This window comes from Scyliorhinus canicula, chromosome 2, assembly GCF_902713615.1.
Source record: "Scyliorhinus canicula chromosome 2, sScyCan1.1, whole genome shotgun sequence".
NCBI lineage: Eukaryota > Metazoa > Chordata > Chondrichthyes > Carcharhiniformes > Scyliorhinidae > Scyliorhinus > Scyliorhinus canicula.
Window position 1 is genome coordinate 223,279,890 of NC_052147.1, and position 15,238 is coordinate 223,295,127.

Below are 15,238 nucleotides of genomic sequence, written 5' to 3' on the forward strand. Positions count from 1 at the left end.
CAATGTATTACCAAGATCATTATTAACTATGACAGACTAAGTCATGGGAGTCGACAAAATATTCTAAAATATTCGTACTTGGCAGCACCTAGTGGGGGAATTTGTCCTTTGGAGCGCTTGGGCGCGTGTGCAATTTGGAAGATCTGGTGTTGGGTTACTGATATTTGGCAATGTGGAGATGGGCATCCTAAACTGTGGAGAATTGAAATCCTGGGGTTTAGTAATATGGGAGTGGAATCTTGGATTCTGTAACATTTGGAGCGAGTTCTGCACCTTTTTAGAATGGAAGTGCTAAGATATGGGCCGGGATTCTCTCACTCTGAGCCCGGGTCGGAGAATCGCCGGGCTGCTGATTCTCCGGCTGGCACGATCAGTGCGCCACCGGTCAGGGCCTGCACTACGTGACCCCCCCCCCCCCCCCCGGCGATTGTCCGCCCGGGATAGGCTAAGTGGCCACCAAGAAAGCCCGAGCCCCCCGGCGCCTTTCACATGTGGTCTTACCCGGCGGGACCTTGGCGTCCATCCTGCAAGGAGCGGCCTGGTTGGGGGGGAGAGGGATCCGACCCCGCAGAGGGGGGGGCCTCCACCATGGCCTGGCCCGCGATCGGGGCCTACCAATCGGCGGCCGGCCTCTCCTGGTGGGGGTCTCTTTTACTCCGCGCTGGCCCATGTCGCCCTACGCCATGTTGCGTTGGGGCTGGCACGGAGAAGGAAGCTACCGCGCATTCGCGAGTTCACGCTGGTCGCAGCGCGCATTCATGCCGGCCGCAGTGTGCATGCGCCGACCTGCGGCGCACGTTTGACGCCAGTATCGGCAGCTGGAGTGGCGTGAGTCAATCCAGTGCCGTGCTGGCCACCTGTGCGGCAGAAGATCGCGACACTTAGCGGTCCGATGACGCCATCGTTAAACTCTCCGGTTTTTACGATGGCGTCAACACTGTGCCATCACAACACAAGAGGTGATCGTCTCCCTGGACGCAGAAAAGGCCTTCGACAGAGTCGAGTGGAAATACCTCATAGAGGTACTGGAGCGGTTCGGGCTTGGAACAGGGTTCACCGCTTGGGTAAAGCTCCTGTACAACGCTCCCATGGCGAGTGTACAGACCAACAATACCAACTCCCAATACTTCCAGCTGCACAGGGGCACCAGACAAGGATGCCCACTGTCCCCGCTGCTGTTTGCACTACCAATTGAACCGCTAGCAATCGCGCTCAGGGCAGCAAAAAATTGGAGGGGAATCCGAAGGGGAGGTAGAGAGCACAGAGTCTCACTCTATGCGGATGATCTGCTCCTCTATATCTCGGACCCACAAAGCAGCATGGACGGAATCATCGCGCTCCTGAAAGAGTTTGGAGCCTTCTCGGGCTACAAACTCAACATGAGCAAAAGTGAGATCTTCCCAGTACACCCGCAAGGGGGGGGGGGGGGGGGGGGGGGGGCAGCACTAAAGGGGCTGCCGTTCAATCAAGCCCGACATAAATTCCGCTACCTGGGGATCCAAATAGCCCATGACTGGAAAGGGATCCACAAATGGAACCTCACCAGCCTGACGGAGGAAGTTAAAAGGACCTGCAAAGATGGAACACACTCCCGCTCTCCCTCGCGGGGAGAGTTCAGACGATCAAAATGAACGTACTGCCAGGTTCCTCTTCCTGTTTAGATCCATTCCGATCTACATCCCCAAGGCCTTTTTCAAAGCGCTGGACAAACTCATCATGGCGTTCGTATGGGGGGGTAAAAATGCTAGGATCCCAAAGAAGGTCTTACAAAAAACAAAAACCAGGGGAGGGCTAGCCCTCCCGAATCTACAATTCTACCACTGGGCAGCAACAGCCGAGCGAGTAAGGGGATGGATCCAGGAGCCAGAGGCTGAGTGGGTGCGTGCGGAGGAGGCCTCCTGCATGGGAACCTCCCTCCGGGCCCTCGCCACGGCAGCACTCCCATCCCCACCCAAAAAACACTCCAGCAGCCCAGTGGTGACAGCCACCCTCCAATCCTGGAACCAACTGCGGCAGCAACTTGGCCTGACCAAAATGTCGAACAGGGCTCCCATCTGCAACAACCATAGGTTCACACCAGCACTGACTGACGCCACCTTCAAAAGGTGGAGGCAGGACGGGGGGACACTGACAGTCAGGGACCTATACACGGACGACAGAATCGCAACACTGGACGAACTGACAGAGAAATTTCAGCTAGCTGGGGGGAACGAGCTACGGTACCTGCAGCTCAAAAACTTCCTACGAAAGGAGACAAGGACGTACCCACAACCTCCACGACAGACACTACTGGAAGACCTACTGGACGCAAGTATCCTAGAGAAAGGGAACTGTAGTGACATGTATGACCGACTGGTAGATAGGGACGACACCGTACTGGACGCAACAAGAAGGAAATGGGAGGACGACCTGGGGATGGAGATAGGGTGGGGACTCTGGAGCGAAGCACTGCATAGGGTCAACTCCACCTCCACGTGCGCAAGGCTCAGCCTGACGCAACTAAAAGTGGTACAGAGAGCCCACTTAACAAGAACCCGTATGAGTAGGTTCTTCCCGGAGGTGGAAGACAGATGTGAACGGTGCCAAAGAGGCCCGGCCAACCACGCCCACATGTTCTGGTCTTGCCCCAGACTCGTGGAGTACTGGACAGCCTTCTTCGAGGTTATGTCCAAAGTGGTGGGAGTGAGGGTGGAGCCATGCCCGATAGTGGCGGTCTTCGGGGTTTCAGAACAGCCAGATCTATTCCTGGGGAGGAGGGCGGACGCCCTTGCCTTTGCCTCCCTGATCGCCCGCCGTAGAATCCTGTTTGGCTGGCGGTCAGCAGCACCGCCCAGAGCTGCGGACTGGCTGTCCGACCTCTCGGAATCTCTCCAAATGGAGAAAATCAAATTTGCCATCCGAGGGTCGGACGACGGCTTCCACAGAACGTGGGAGCCATTCATGCAACTGTTCCGGGACCTATTTGTGGCCAATGCACAAGAGGAAGAATAGTCGGGGGAAGGTAGCGGGAGGGGGGGGGGGGGGCTACAGGTTCGGTACGGGGGTTCGATGGCTAGCTAAGGCCCAAAACCAAACTAAATAAACATGTTGAGGGGGGGGGGGGGGGGCGGGCGCAGTTACTACTACGAAGATGCTTACCTGTAAATATGTATGTTAATTTTTGCGTGTTTGTTTGTTTTTTTTGTTCTTTTTCTCTCCTAACAATTTGTAATTTGTTCAATATAAAATATGAAAACTGAATAAAAACATTTATAAAAAAAAAAAACACTGTGCCATCAGAAGGGAGAATTCCGCCCCTCGTGCTTTGTTACAATTGTTCTTGAGTTTGCAAGTGGGTTTGTGCTGGATGGGATGACACCTAGGGATTTAACCAAACTGAATTTTGCAGTACTAGAGTTTCGCAGAACATGAATCCTAATGTGATTAAGAGCAAGGTGAGTGATATTGTGTTAGATGGAAGGAAATTTTCCAGCTAAAGGTAGACAAAGTCCTGAAGGGAAGAAATTGAAACGGCTCAAATAATTATATTTCAGGGCAGTCTTGAGTGTGGGTGTCTGTGCTGGAGGACTGGAGAGTGGCCAGTGTCGATTTTTTAATTTTTTAAAAAGAACAGAAAACATGTTAATCTGGGCAATTACAGGCTAGTTTGCTCAATAAATGTGGCAGGAAATATTTTGGAGCCTTCGATTATTGGTGAAATTACCATATATCTGGATAAAGAAAAAATAGTTATAAGCTGTCGACATTGATTTCAAAAGAGACCATCATCACAATTATTAAGGATGTAACGGGTATGGTCGATTCGAGAAGTATAGTGAATGTAGGATAGTCATTGACAACATTACCCAATGGAGATTATTAGGGAACCTTAAGGAAAATGGAAATCAAGGGAATTTGGAAACTGGATTAAAACTTAGCTAGAAGGGGGAAAAGCCATGGAAATTAGAGATGGGCAATAAATGCTGTCCTAGCTTGCGACATCCACACCTTGTGGAAGAGTAAATAAAAAACATTGAGGGCTATTTATCAGAGTGGTTGGAAGAGGGTGGTAATACTCTGGGGCTCCTTCTGTTCACTGGGTGTAGCAATATTTTTAAATTGGATATTAGGGCAGCAGTGGTTAGCACTGCTGCCTCACGGCACAGGGAATCCGGTTTAGATTCCAGCCCCGGGTCACTGTCTAAGTGGAGTTTGCACATTCTCCACTTGTCTGCGTGGGTCTCACCCCCACAACCCAAAAAGCTTTGCAAGGTTGTGGATTTGCAACGCTAAATTGCCCCTTAATTGGAAAAAGCGAATTGGGTACTCTAAATTTATTTTTAAATGGACATTATCAGAATGATTGCAGCAGAGAAGGAGGCCATTTGGCCTGTTGTGTCTGTGCCAGTTCTCTGCGAGAACAATTCGCCTAGTGCCGCTCACCTGCCTTTTCCCCATAACCCTGCATTTTTTGTCCTCTGGAGATAATGATCCACTTCTCTTTAAAGGCATTATTGAATCTGCTTTCGTCACATTCTCAGGCAGTACATTGCAGATCCTAACCACTCGCTGCTTATATAGCCCTCGAGGAAATTATATTGAAATTTGCAGATGAAACCAAAATAGGAGTTTCAGTTCTTTCTTTAGAAGACCAACGCAAACTACAAAGTAATATTGATAAGAGGGGAGGAAATTGCCTACTCCTATTACAATGCAGAGGACCTTGAGGGAACAGGTTCAAAGGGCATTAAATACAGCACTATAATGAAAGCAGAAAGTGTTGGAATACTCCGATCAATGAGCTTTCATCAGAACTTTAACTCTGTTTCTCTCTCCACAGATGTTGCCTGACCTGCTGAGTATATCCAGCATTTTCTATTTTATTTCAGATTTTCAGCATCTACAGTATTTTGCTTTTGTATTAAACACAGCAGCTTGAATGTCAATTCAAGCTGTTTCTCAAAAAGTCGTGATGCTTGTTTTCACAGATGGTGTTAGTGGATTTGTTCAAGATCTAATGTGCACTGTTCACCATCTTGAATAATGAGTAACCAGTGGAATAGGATGCTGTTTGCCATCTAGCACAGTATGATAGTTCTGGGAGATGAATGATGTATTTCCCGGTTGTCTATTCATAACAATATCTGTGCATTTTGCTGGATAAAGAGCTTGGATGTTACTCCTTAAGAAGGGGTGAAGAAAACTGTCCGCTTTCCATCCCCTTCAAAGTCCCAGTGCAGGTTAACCCTGGATGTAATACGGTAGTACGAGTTCTCTTTCATAGTTGGAAGTTGAATTGTCTTTCGCCTGTGTACGATCTAGAGGGAAAAAGCAAATGGTTGGATGGATGGCGAGAGGGAGGGAGGGCTTCAAACACTTCAACTTGCTGCTTAGTTGCCTGCAAAGGAAATCAGTTTTGTGGTGAATATGTTTGTTTGCCAAAGGCATTTTCATAATCAGCCATATTAAACGGTTGTTTATCAGTAAACCTAGTAATTGGCATTAGACTTGGATTTTGAGCATCAAGACAACTGTCATGTATAGCTCCTTCTACTACTTTGAAGGTAGGAATTAATCGTGTAGCTGATGATGGAAATCTTCAGGCTAGGAATAACAACAGTTGGAGGCTGATTGTATAAACACATGCACATTTATCAATGGTCAATGTCTACCTTGACTGAGCTGTAGAGAAGTGAGTAGTTCCTTCAACTTTATACCTCCAACTACTGGAACTTAATGGGTTAATATCTGTGTTCAAACATGACCGGCAGAATCGTGGCAGTGCACACCGCTCCATAAAATGTGTGGGTTGTGCTCTCCTTGGACAAATTCCTGAGACTTACTATCCATCTAGTGAGGGCATAAACTCAAACCACGTAGTTCTCTTATAACCAACTACTATCTATAACCACCAACTGGTATCTATAACCAACCAGTGTCCATGATCTTTAGTGGTGGAGGAAATAAGTTGGATCATTTTGAGATCAGATTGACTGCAAGATAACACACTTGAGGATCTGTGGATGGTTGGTTGGAACTGAATGCATCCCTTGTGGAAGATGGTGTTGAGATTGACAGGTGAGGTGAGAATACCATTGATATCAAGGGATCATATGACCACATGTTCCACCAAGGGGTCTGTGTAAAACGGAATTGTGTAAGACCCAACTATCTTCAGCTGCTTCATCAGTTACCTACCCTCCATCATAAGATCAGAAGTGTTTTTTGTTTGCAGATGATTAGAATCTGTTCCATTTGGAATTCCTCTGATGATGAGTCCATGCGCGCAACACTAGATAACATCCAGGCTTGGACTTGTAAGTGGCAAGTAGCTGTCAGGTCACACAAGTGTGACATAAGATCATAACTCTAACATAAGATCATAACTCCACCACATGTTGAATGACATTACTGAAAACCCCAATATCAACATCCTGGGGTTACCATTGACCAGAAATCCAACTGGACCAGCTACATAAGGACTGTGGCTTCTAGAGAAAATCAGAGGCTGATAATATTATATTCTGTAGCGAGAGGCTCACCTCGTGACTGCCAAGGCCTTTCGGCACAACAGAAGATGCATGATGAAATACATTCCACTTGCTGGGGTGGGTTTAGCCCCAATAGCACTCAAGAAGTTCAGTAGCATCCAGGACAAATCAGTCCACTTGATTGCACCCCTAAAACATCTACTTTCTCCATTGTGTCTGCATTGTATACTATCTGCTTAATCTACAGCAGTAACTTGCCAAGGCTTCTTCAACAGTACCTCCCAAATTTGTAACCTTTACCACTTAGAGGACAGAATTTGTGGTATGGAACCAAAGGTAATGGCACCAGGCCTCACGATAATTAATTGGAGGCAGTTTCTGCTCTGCCAATACTGGAGTCATTTTTTTTTGTGTTGTTCAGAGGTCATTATTGCATTTAATGTGCTTGTTTCTACTCATCAACTTTTACACATCTATTTTAAACACATCTCGGTCTAAGTTACATTACTTCAGCCATTAGCTGCACTGCTTGCAATCCACTATTATGCTTGCTGCATATATTCTCATTATTTCTCCAACAAATTGTGTTGTAAATTTACAGCTGGAGAACTGGGGCGCACAACAGTCTAACTTAGGATGTTCAGGACGAGTATTGTCAAATTATAGGCCATATTGTTCAGGAGCAAACATGAACATAGTAACAAACACAACTTCTAAAGAAAGTCTTGCATTTTTATTGAGACAGAAATGTGTGGTCCATAGGATTTCTCAAATGTTCTAGCCCAAGGTCTGTTGCTTGCTATATAGACAGTACAGTATATTAATTCTTTTGCATCATGTTTATCACCGATGCTGTTGTAAGAGATTTAGCAAAAACAAATTACACTATTTCCTCTATTACTTAGAAGCCCTGTGGAGCTGTGAAACACACACACTCTATCACATTACTTGTTACTAATGCCTTTTTCTATTATCTCATTGGATTGTTCTTTTACTAGTTATCTGAGTATCTATTTTCAGTAGATGGCACCCTGCTTTGTACAGTGCAAAACTGTACAGAAGCAAATGAAGCAGCTGGTATGTAATTACATGTTATGAAGAGACATGTTATTTAAAAATATAAAACAAGTATTGCTGCTAAGTTGCATAGAAAGGGCTACATACTCACAGATTATAATCTGCAGTTCGTAAAAGTTACATTAATATATCTGAGATTGTTGATGATGAAAAAGTGGTTTTCCATAACATTGTCACTTATTTAGAGATCTTTGTTTTCAAGGAAATTAATAAAATTACATGAAGTAGACCTATTTAACTATCATCGAATATAGCTCCCTTCTGTGTGCTTTCAGTTTGCTAATGTATCACGTCAGCTATCTGTTCCAAAGTTCCTTCCTGTTATTTGTGCGCCATGGAGCAAAACATTCTATTCTTTTCTTGCAAAATACTTATGCTGTTTAGACATAAAGGAAGATTATCATATTGCATGAAGTTATTCAAATCAATCTGGTATTGAGTTGTCTAGGTCAAAGTACAAGCGTCATGATATTTTTTATGACTTATTTGTGTTATTCAAAATTTTAAATGACTCAACTGTTACATTAAAAATTAAAATATACTTCAAGACTGGCATATTGCCCTTCTGCTAATTCAGTGGCCTGATTATGTTAACATTTTTAGAAGTTCACTCAGTTGATCGGTTTTGTGTTCCAGTTGAGTTTCTATAATTTACACAGGAATCGACATATTATTGATTTAGTTTGCCAATTATCTTCCTTATTTCCCTGAAGACATTGCATACTTACTGTACACGGTTACCAGGTCCTGAGAATCCAATGGTAAGTCACTAAGTGGCTATTAATTGCATATTAGTTTTAAAGCTAAAGTTTTAAAGAGTTCATTGTTCAGCTATAAGGGCCCTAGCAGCTGAACCAGTTCAGTCCTTCCCTTCCATCCATACATGTACATTTCCAGCAGGAGTCACTGGATAACATGGCCAACTTTGCCCTCCCTAATGTCCCTAAACAAGTTCACTGAGACATTGGATGGGAATTTGAATATCAATCTAGTCTCTGGCCTTCTTTGGCATGGTGGATGACAGAAAGTCTCAATGGAAAGATTGTTTGCCATTATGCTTGCTGCAAGTTTATCTTTAAATCAGTTTTTATGTATCTGTTGACTTGAATTAACTGAGATGTTATTAGGGACCCATGTTGTACTGCCCAGTTGCACCTCTTAAATGCATTTATGGAGCACTGCTTTTTGGAGTCCCACTTGGGGCAGTTTATTATTGTCAATCTCTTCTCAGTTGGTCGAAATTAAATGATGAGCCATTGTACCCAGAATTATGTTTCAAAAATATATAGGTAAGTTTTAAAAAGCAGACATCACACCAGAAATCATTATACTGCCACTGGTATAAAATGAAACAAAGCGCTGGCATTTCCTCCAGTAGCAGCCTGCACTGGCAGCTTTATACTGTTTTGGCACTATGTGCAGAAAATGTTGGTCTAGCACCAATGCCAAAGATAAGGTACAAAGACAGCTTAAGTCAGTGAACATTTAGAAGTAGTCTGCAACACAAAATCCCCTTATAAATTGCACCCTCCTGGGAGCAGTTACAATATGAGTTTTATATTCTGTCAAGTACAGTATTTAGCAAATACATATGTTTCAGTAGCTTTAGATAAATGTTCTGTCTGCACCTAAGCAGATTTAATGTGCAATTTACACCAACTGCTGGTTACATACATCAAGCAAAATGTTTATTAACAACAGGAAGTGGTGCTATTACACTTAAAATTAGGATATTAATATGCATTGATGCTGACCCAGCTATGCAGTTAGATTTCATGCACTCTGCTGCATAGCAAGTTTAAAGAATAGTTCAGATCAGCACACAAGCTGTCACATGGTGGCTAAATTTTTACTTTTCTGACCCAATACATCAGTTGTGCGTGACATCAAGTAAAATGTGCTGTGTATCAACTATTTTAATAATTGCATGCTCTGTAGCCTTCACATACTCTCAAATTATTGTGATACATAAACATGCAATTGTGTATTTGAGACGTATAAAAATTGACAAAAAAAATCTCTGGAATTTATGAAAGTGAGAAACTGCGTTACTGTTGAATAATAGTGTGCTGCTCTTATTAGGTGTTTTTCTAATGCAAATTAACTGATGAATCACTTTAACCAATTTGAGAAACTATCTTTTGGACATACGTGTGTGCATTTATTGTTGTTGAGTCATTGTTTTAGAAAAACAATTGTGCAAAATGGGTATTTTGAGCTGATTTCCGACACAGTACTGAGGTAGATAAAAAGGTTGATCAGAATATATTTTTCTAGACTGCCATAAGGGCTGATTATTCTGCTAAAGCTGTTGCATTATAATCTGACTTTTATAGACATATGGTGTGTTTTCCATTTACACAGCACGTTCAGTAATGAAAAATGTCTCCTCTCTCCTGCAGCCTGTGTGGAATCCATACCACAATAAAGAGGGTGAATTACTGCATCAAGCATCCAAAGACTCTGACCTGGACCTAAACTCCAAAATCTGTGAATTCTGTCAGACAGTCTTCCCAGCAGGCCCCACGTCTAGGGAAGACTTCCTCAGGCATCTTAATTCACACTTTTGAGGAGGTTGTTAAAAATGGATCTTAATGCTTGTACATTTCCACATTGAGATGAAGAAACTTGTCTTGTGAACTTAACATGTATGCACGTTGAACAAAATAGTTCTTGTTAGTGTGGAATAGCAAATAACAAAAGGACATTTATGAATTGAAGGCTGGCACAATAATGTTTTTTTTATTTAAAGTGGGGAAAAATGTTTTTGAAGAAATATATTATGTAGTTATTCATTCTGACGCAAGTTAATTTGAAGCAAGTAGTCCTGCAGGTCATTTGTGTGACATGGAATTTGAATATTCGAATTTCAGGTCATCCAAATCAGTATTAAAAAATGAGCAGATCATGAGTGGAGTTCTAGTATTAAAAAGCTGACGGATTAAGTACAATAACTGTTATTACCCCACAATCTTTTTACATTTTTTTCTGAAGAATTGTTGTGAGTTTGCTTCTTTCTTTATTTGTTTATACTTGAAGTTTCCGGTCACCTTGCACATTTTTCACCTTAATATCAGCATCAAAAAACTTCAATCTCTTCCACAACATGCTTTAACTGGAATGTCACAACTGAAACCATTAATGTACTGCTGTCACATTTTCATATCCTGCATTAATATGAATTTTTTGATGAGTTAGTAGAGAATTATGAAGAATTTGTCTTTTGAGCTTGCTTCAAATATTAAATTATTGAGACTGTCTAAGTAATTCCTTTAAGCCATCAGAAAGAGATGTTTGCCACATTGCTTTAGGCTGCTGGATAGATGAATGCTAAATCACACACAATCAGAAGTATTGGCCAGGATTTTTCCATTTCTTATGATGCTGACACAGGACCAAATGTGGGTTCAGTCCGCACTCGGCAGGAGCCAGACTGGCGGAACTATTATCCTGGAGACAGCCTCGTAATTGGCCACCTCCGTGCTTGCGTGGGAAAACTCCTGATGCTACTGATCCAGTCAGAGGGCTTGTAGCTCTGGACTGTCAGCAGCCTCACCAGGAAAGGTGGTCCCTGCTGAGGCTGGTGAGTAACCAGGAAGGAACCCTCAAAATAGAGGTACCCTCAAAGGTATGAAAATAATGAAACATTTCAGGGTGGAGGGAGATGACAAGCCCCTGGAACCAGAGGGGAAACTCCTTCAGTTGTATTCTAAGGGCCATGGGTGGGGGGTGCCTTTTCTGCTCATGGCCCCCCATTTTGGGTGCTATAACGTTAGGCTTTGATGCCCCCCACCCACCAGACTGCTGCAGGGAAGTCACCTCCATGGACCTGACAACTTCCCATTTCGCAAATGGGCACTCCACCGCTGTCAGAATACTGGCAGTGGGGCAGCACGGTGGCGCAGTGGTTAGCATTGCTGCCTCACGCCGCCGAGGTACCAGGTTTGATCCTGGCTCTGGGTCACTGACCGTGTGGAGTTTGCACATTCTCCCTGTGTTTGCGTGGGTTTCACCCCCAAAACCCAAAGATGTGCAGGTTAGGTGGATTGGCCGCGCTAAATTGCCCCTTAATTGGGAAAAAAAATAATTGGGTACTCTAAATTTATTTTTTTTAAAGAATACTGTCAGTGTTGCACAATTGCCCCTATTTGAGGCATTGACTACTTAAATTGTCTGCCACCTCCATGCGATCTGCTTCTTTGGTCAACCCCGGTTAACCTTTCCTGTGGTAGGAACACACGTGGGCCTCCCAGAACAGCTACCAGTTATTTTCCTGGCCTTCATTCCTGCCACCACTGGGCAGGGAAAATCTAGCCAATTTTATCTGAATTTCCAGTATGTAATGCTGCCCGTTACAAACATCCTATACATTGGAAAATAGGATTGATTCAAGCCTTCATCTGTTGAGGTTTAAAAGCTGCCAAAATGAGATTATCCTTGACTGTTCCACAAAACAAAATCTCAGATATATCAATATCTGATTGGGTCAATTGGGGCAGCACGGTAGCATGGTGGTTAGCATAAATGCTTCACAGCTCCAGGGTCCCAGGTTCGATTCCCGGCTGGGTCACTGTCTGTGCGGAGTCTGCACGTCCTCCCCGTGTGTGCGTGGGTTTCCTCCGGGTGCTCCGGTTTCCTCCCACAGTCCAAAGATGTGCGGGTTAGGTGGATTGGCCATGCTAAATTGCCCGTAGTGTCCTAAAAAGTAAGGTTAAAGGGGGGGGGGGGTTGTTGGGTTACGGGTATAGGGTGGATACGTGGGTTTGAGTAGGGTGATCATTGCTCGGCACAACATCGAGGGCCGAAGGGCCTGTTCTGTGTTGTACTGTTCTATCTATCTATCTAATAGTTACTTGAGCCTATTAAATCACCACAAGTCCTTTGTAATTCCCATTTGCCTATGTCATAAGAGATGAAGTTAGATAAAGAGTTGCGTTAACTGAAACAAGCGACATCTAGACCAGGGGTGGGCAACCTTTTCCGTGCAAGGGCCACATTCAGAAATTCACAATTTTAAAGGGCCGCATAGTATATTAAGTAAAATAATTAATATTTTAAATAGCCAAAATAAAAGGTCTTTAAAGAAAAAAAAAGCACATTTATTTGAAAAACAAAGTAACTCAGTAAGTAACAGAACAATGTCAATGAGAATGATGCATCTGACTGCAGTCATTTACCAGTTTGTTGAAATCAGGTGTCAAGTTGCTTGTGCTGATCCTTAACACTGACAGAAGCACAGCCTAGCCGAGTCAACGATAAAAACGCGCGTAGTGGGGTGGATGAGTGGGGCTGCCTTATTGGTCGGTTTAGTTGGGTGTGCGACCAATAGGAGTCCAGGTTACAAACAATAATAAGGCTTATTGTTTGTAACCTGGACTCCGATTAGTCGCACACCCAACTAAACCGACCAATGAGACAGCCCCACTCATCCACCCCACTACGCGCGTTTTTATGCGGCCCGCCAATGAGGTGCCCGGAATCATAACCGGCATTTTTGAAAAGCCTCCGGGGAAAAGCCGCTGAAGTAAATGCGCTTATTGAATAAGCGCATTTACTTCAGCGGCTTTTCCCCGGCGGCTTTTCAAAAATGCCGGTTATGATTCCGGGCACCTCATTGGCGGGCCGCATAAAAACCTTTGTCGGGCCGCTTGCGGCCCGCGGGCCGTAGTTTGCCCACCCCTGATCTAGACTAAAGGTTTCCATTGCAAATTGAATCTTTGAGGAGAGTCCCTAGACTTGATCGTTCTGGAACAAACTGGCTTCTTAAAGTCTCACCCTCTCCTCTCATAGTGTGTGAACCAAAAATTACCTCAAATTTTTTAGTTTATCATTATGGAAGTCCACTTAGTAGACAGATCTACTTTTATCAAACCAAGGTGATCAATTCAGCTCACATTGATACTTTTTAAAGATGTCAATCAACTGAAGGGGCAAGTGCTATAAATATAATCTCAAATTTTAATTTGTTTCTTGAAGAACAGGAGTCCAATTAGGTGTTATATCTCTTCTTCTTTATTGTCTAAATCATAATGGGCTAAAACTGAGGAGTGGCAATCACACTCCTATTTTTTGCACAATGTTAGAGCTCTGCATTTCTGACCCATACTTCCGAACCAGGCCTCTTCAGAAATGCAGAGCAAGAGCATTTCTGCTGTTGGAATCCATACTCATAGTACAGAATCATCAGGGAAAGCCAGATCTCACCCCTTTTTTACAGCACTTACTGCCTTATTCTGGTAACTCTTCATTCACTTGGGGTGGCACACAGAACATAGAACAGTACAGCGCAGAACAGGCCCTTCGGCCCTCAATGTTGTGCCAAGCATTGTCCGAAACCAAGATCAAGCTATCCCACTCCCTGTCATTCTGGTGTGCCCCATGTGCCTATCCAATAACCACTTGAAAGTTCCTAAAGTGTCCGACTCCACTTTCACAGCAGGCAGTCCATTCCACACCCTAACCACTCTCTGAGTAAAGAACCTACCTCGGACATCCCTCCTATATCTCCCACCCTGAATCTTATAGTTATGCCTCCTTGTAAAAGCTCCATCCACCTGAGGAAATTGTCTCTGAACGTCCACTCTATCTATCCCCCTCATCATCTTATGAACCGCTATTAAGTCGCCTCTTATCCTCCTCCGCTCCAAAGAGAAAAGCCCCAGCTCCCTCAACCGTTCCTCATAAGACCTATCCTGCAAACCAGGCAGCATCCTGGTAAATCTCCTTTGCACCCTCTGCAACGTTTCCACATCCTTCCTATAATGAGGTGACCAGAACTGCACACAATACTCCAAATGTGGTCTCACCAGGGTCATGTATAGCTGCAGCATAACCCCACGGCTCTTAAACTCAGGCCCCCTGTTAATAAACGCTAACACACTATAAGCCTTCTTCACGGCTCTATCCACTTGAGTGGCAACCTTCAGAGATCTGTGGACATGAACCCCAAGATCTCTCTGTTCCTCCACATTTCTCAGAACCCTGCCACTGACCCTGTAATCCGCATTCAAATGTTTTCTACCAAAATGAATCACCTCGCACTTATCAGGGTTAAACTCCATCTGCCATTTTTCGGCCCAGCTCTGCATCCTATCAATGTCTTTTTGCAGCCTACAACAGCCCTCCACCTCATCCACTACTCCACCAACCTTGGTGTCATCAGCAAATTTACTGACCCACCCTTCAGCCCCCCCCTCCAAGTCATTGATAGAAATCACAAATAGCAGAGGACCCAGCACTGATCCCTGCTCCCTAATTTCCTGTTTTAAATCCCCGTCCCTTCTCTTACCTATGTCGTTGGTACCGATGTGTACCACGACTTGTGACTGTTCCCCCTCCCCCTTAAGGATTCTGAAAACATGGTCCAAGATGTCACGAACCCTGGCATCTGGGAGGCAACATATCATCAGTGAGTCTCTTACGTTGCCCCAGAACCATCTATCTGTCCCTCCAACTATCGAGTCCCCAATAACTATTGCTCTCTTGCTCTCCCTCCTTCCCTTCTGAGCCACAGGGGCGGACTCAGTGCTAGAGATCCGTTCACCGTGGCTTACCCCTAGTAGGTCGTCCCCCTCAACAGTATCCAAAGCGGTATACTTGTTACTGAGGAGAACGACCACAGAGGATCCCTGCACTGACTGCTTCCTCCTAGCCCCTCTCACCGTCATCCATCTATCTTGATTCTTCGGAGT

At 44.3% G+C, this 15,238-nt stretch overlaps 1 protein-coding gene across 4 annotated transcripts in view; it reads left to right on the forward strand.

Moving 5' to 3' along the window:
- Window positions 1–10,805, forward strand: part of LOC119961976 (TRAF family member-associated NF-kappa-B activator-like) — a 104,842-nt gene extending 94,037 nt beyond the window's left edge. For all 4 annotated transcript variants that reach the window (XM_038789658.1, XM_038789656.1, XM_038789654.1 and 1 more), the window contains one exon: window positions 9,950–10,805. In XM_038789658.1, the coding sequence (XP_038645586.1) occupies window positions 9,950–10,117 (168 nt within the window). In that variant the 3' untranslated portion in view covers window positions 10,118–10,805. The remainder of the gene's footprint in view (window positions 1–9,949) is intronic.
- The last annotated feature ends 4,433 nt before the right edge of the window (window positions 10,806–15,238 follow it).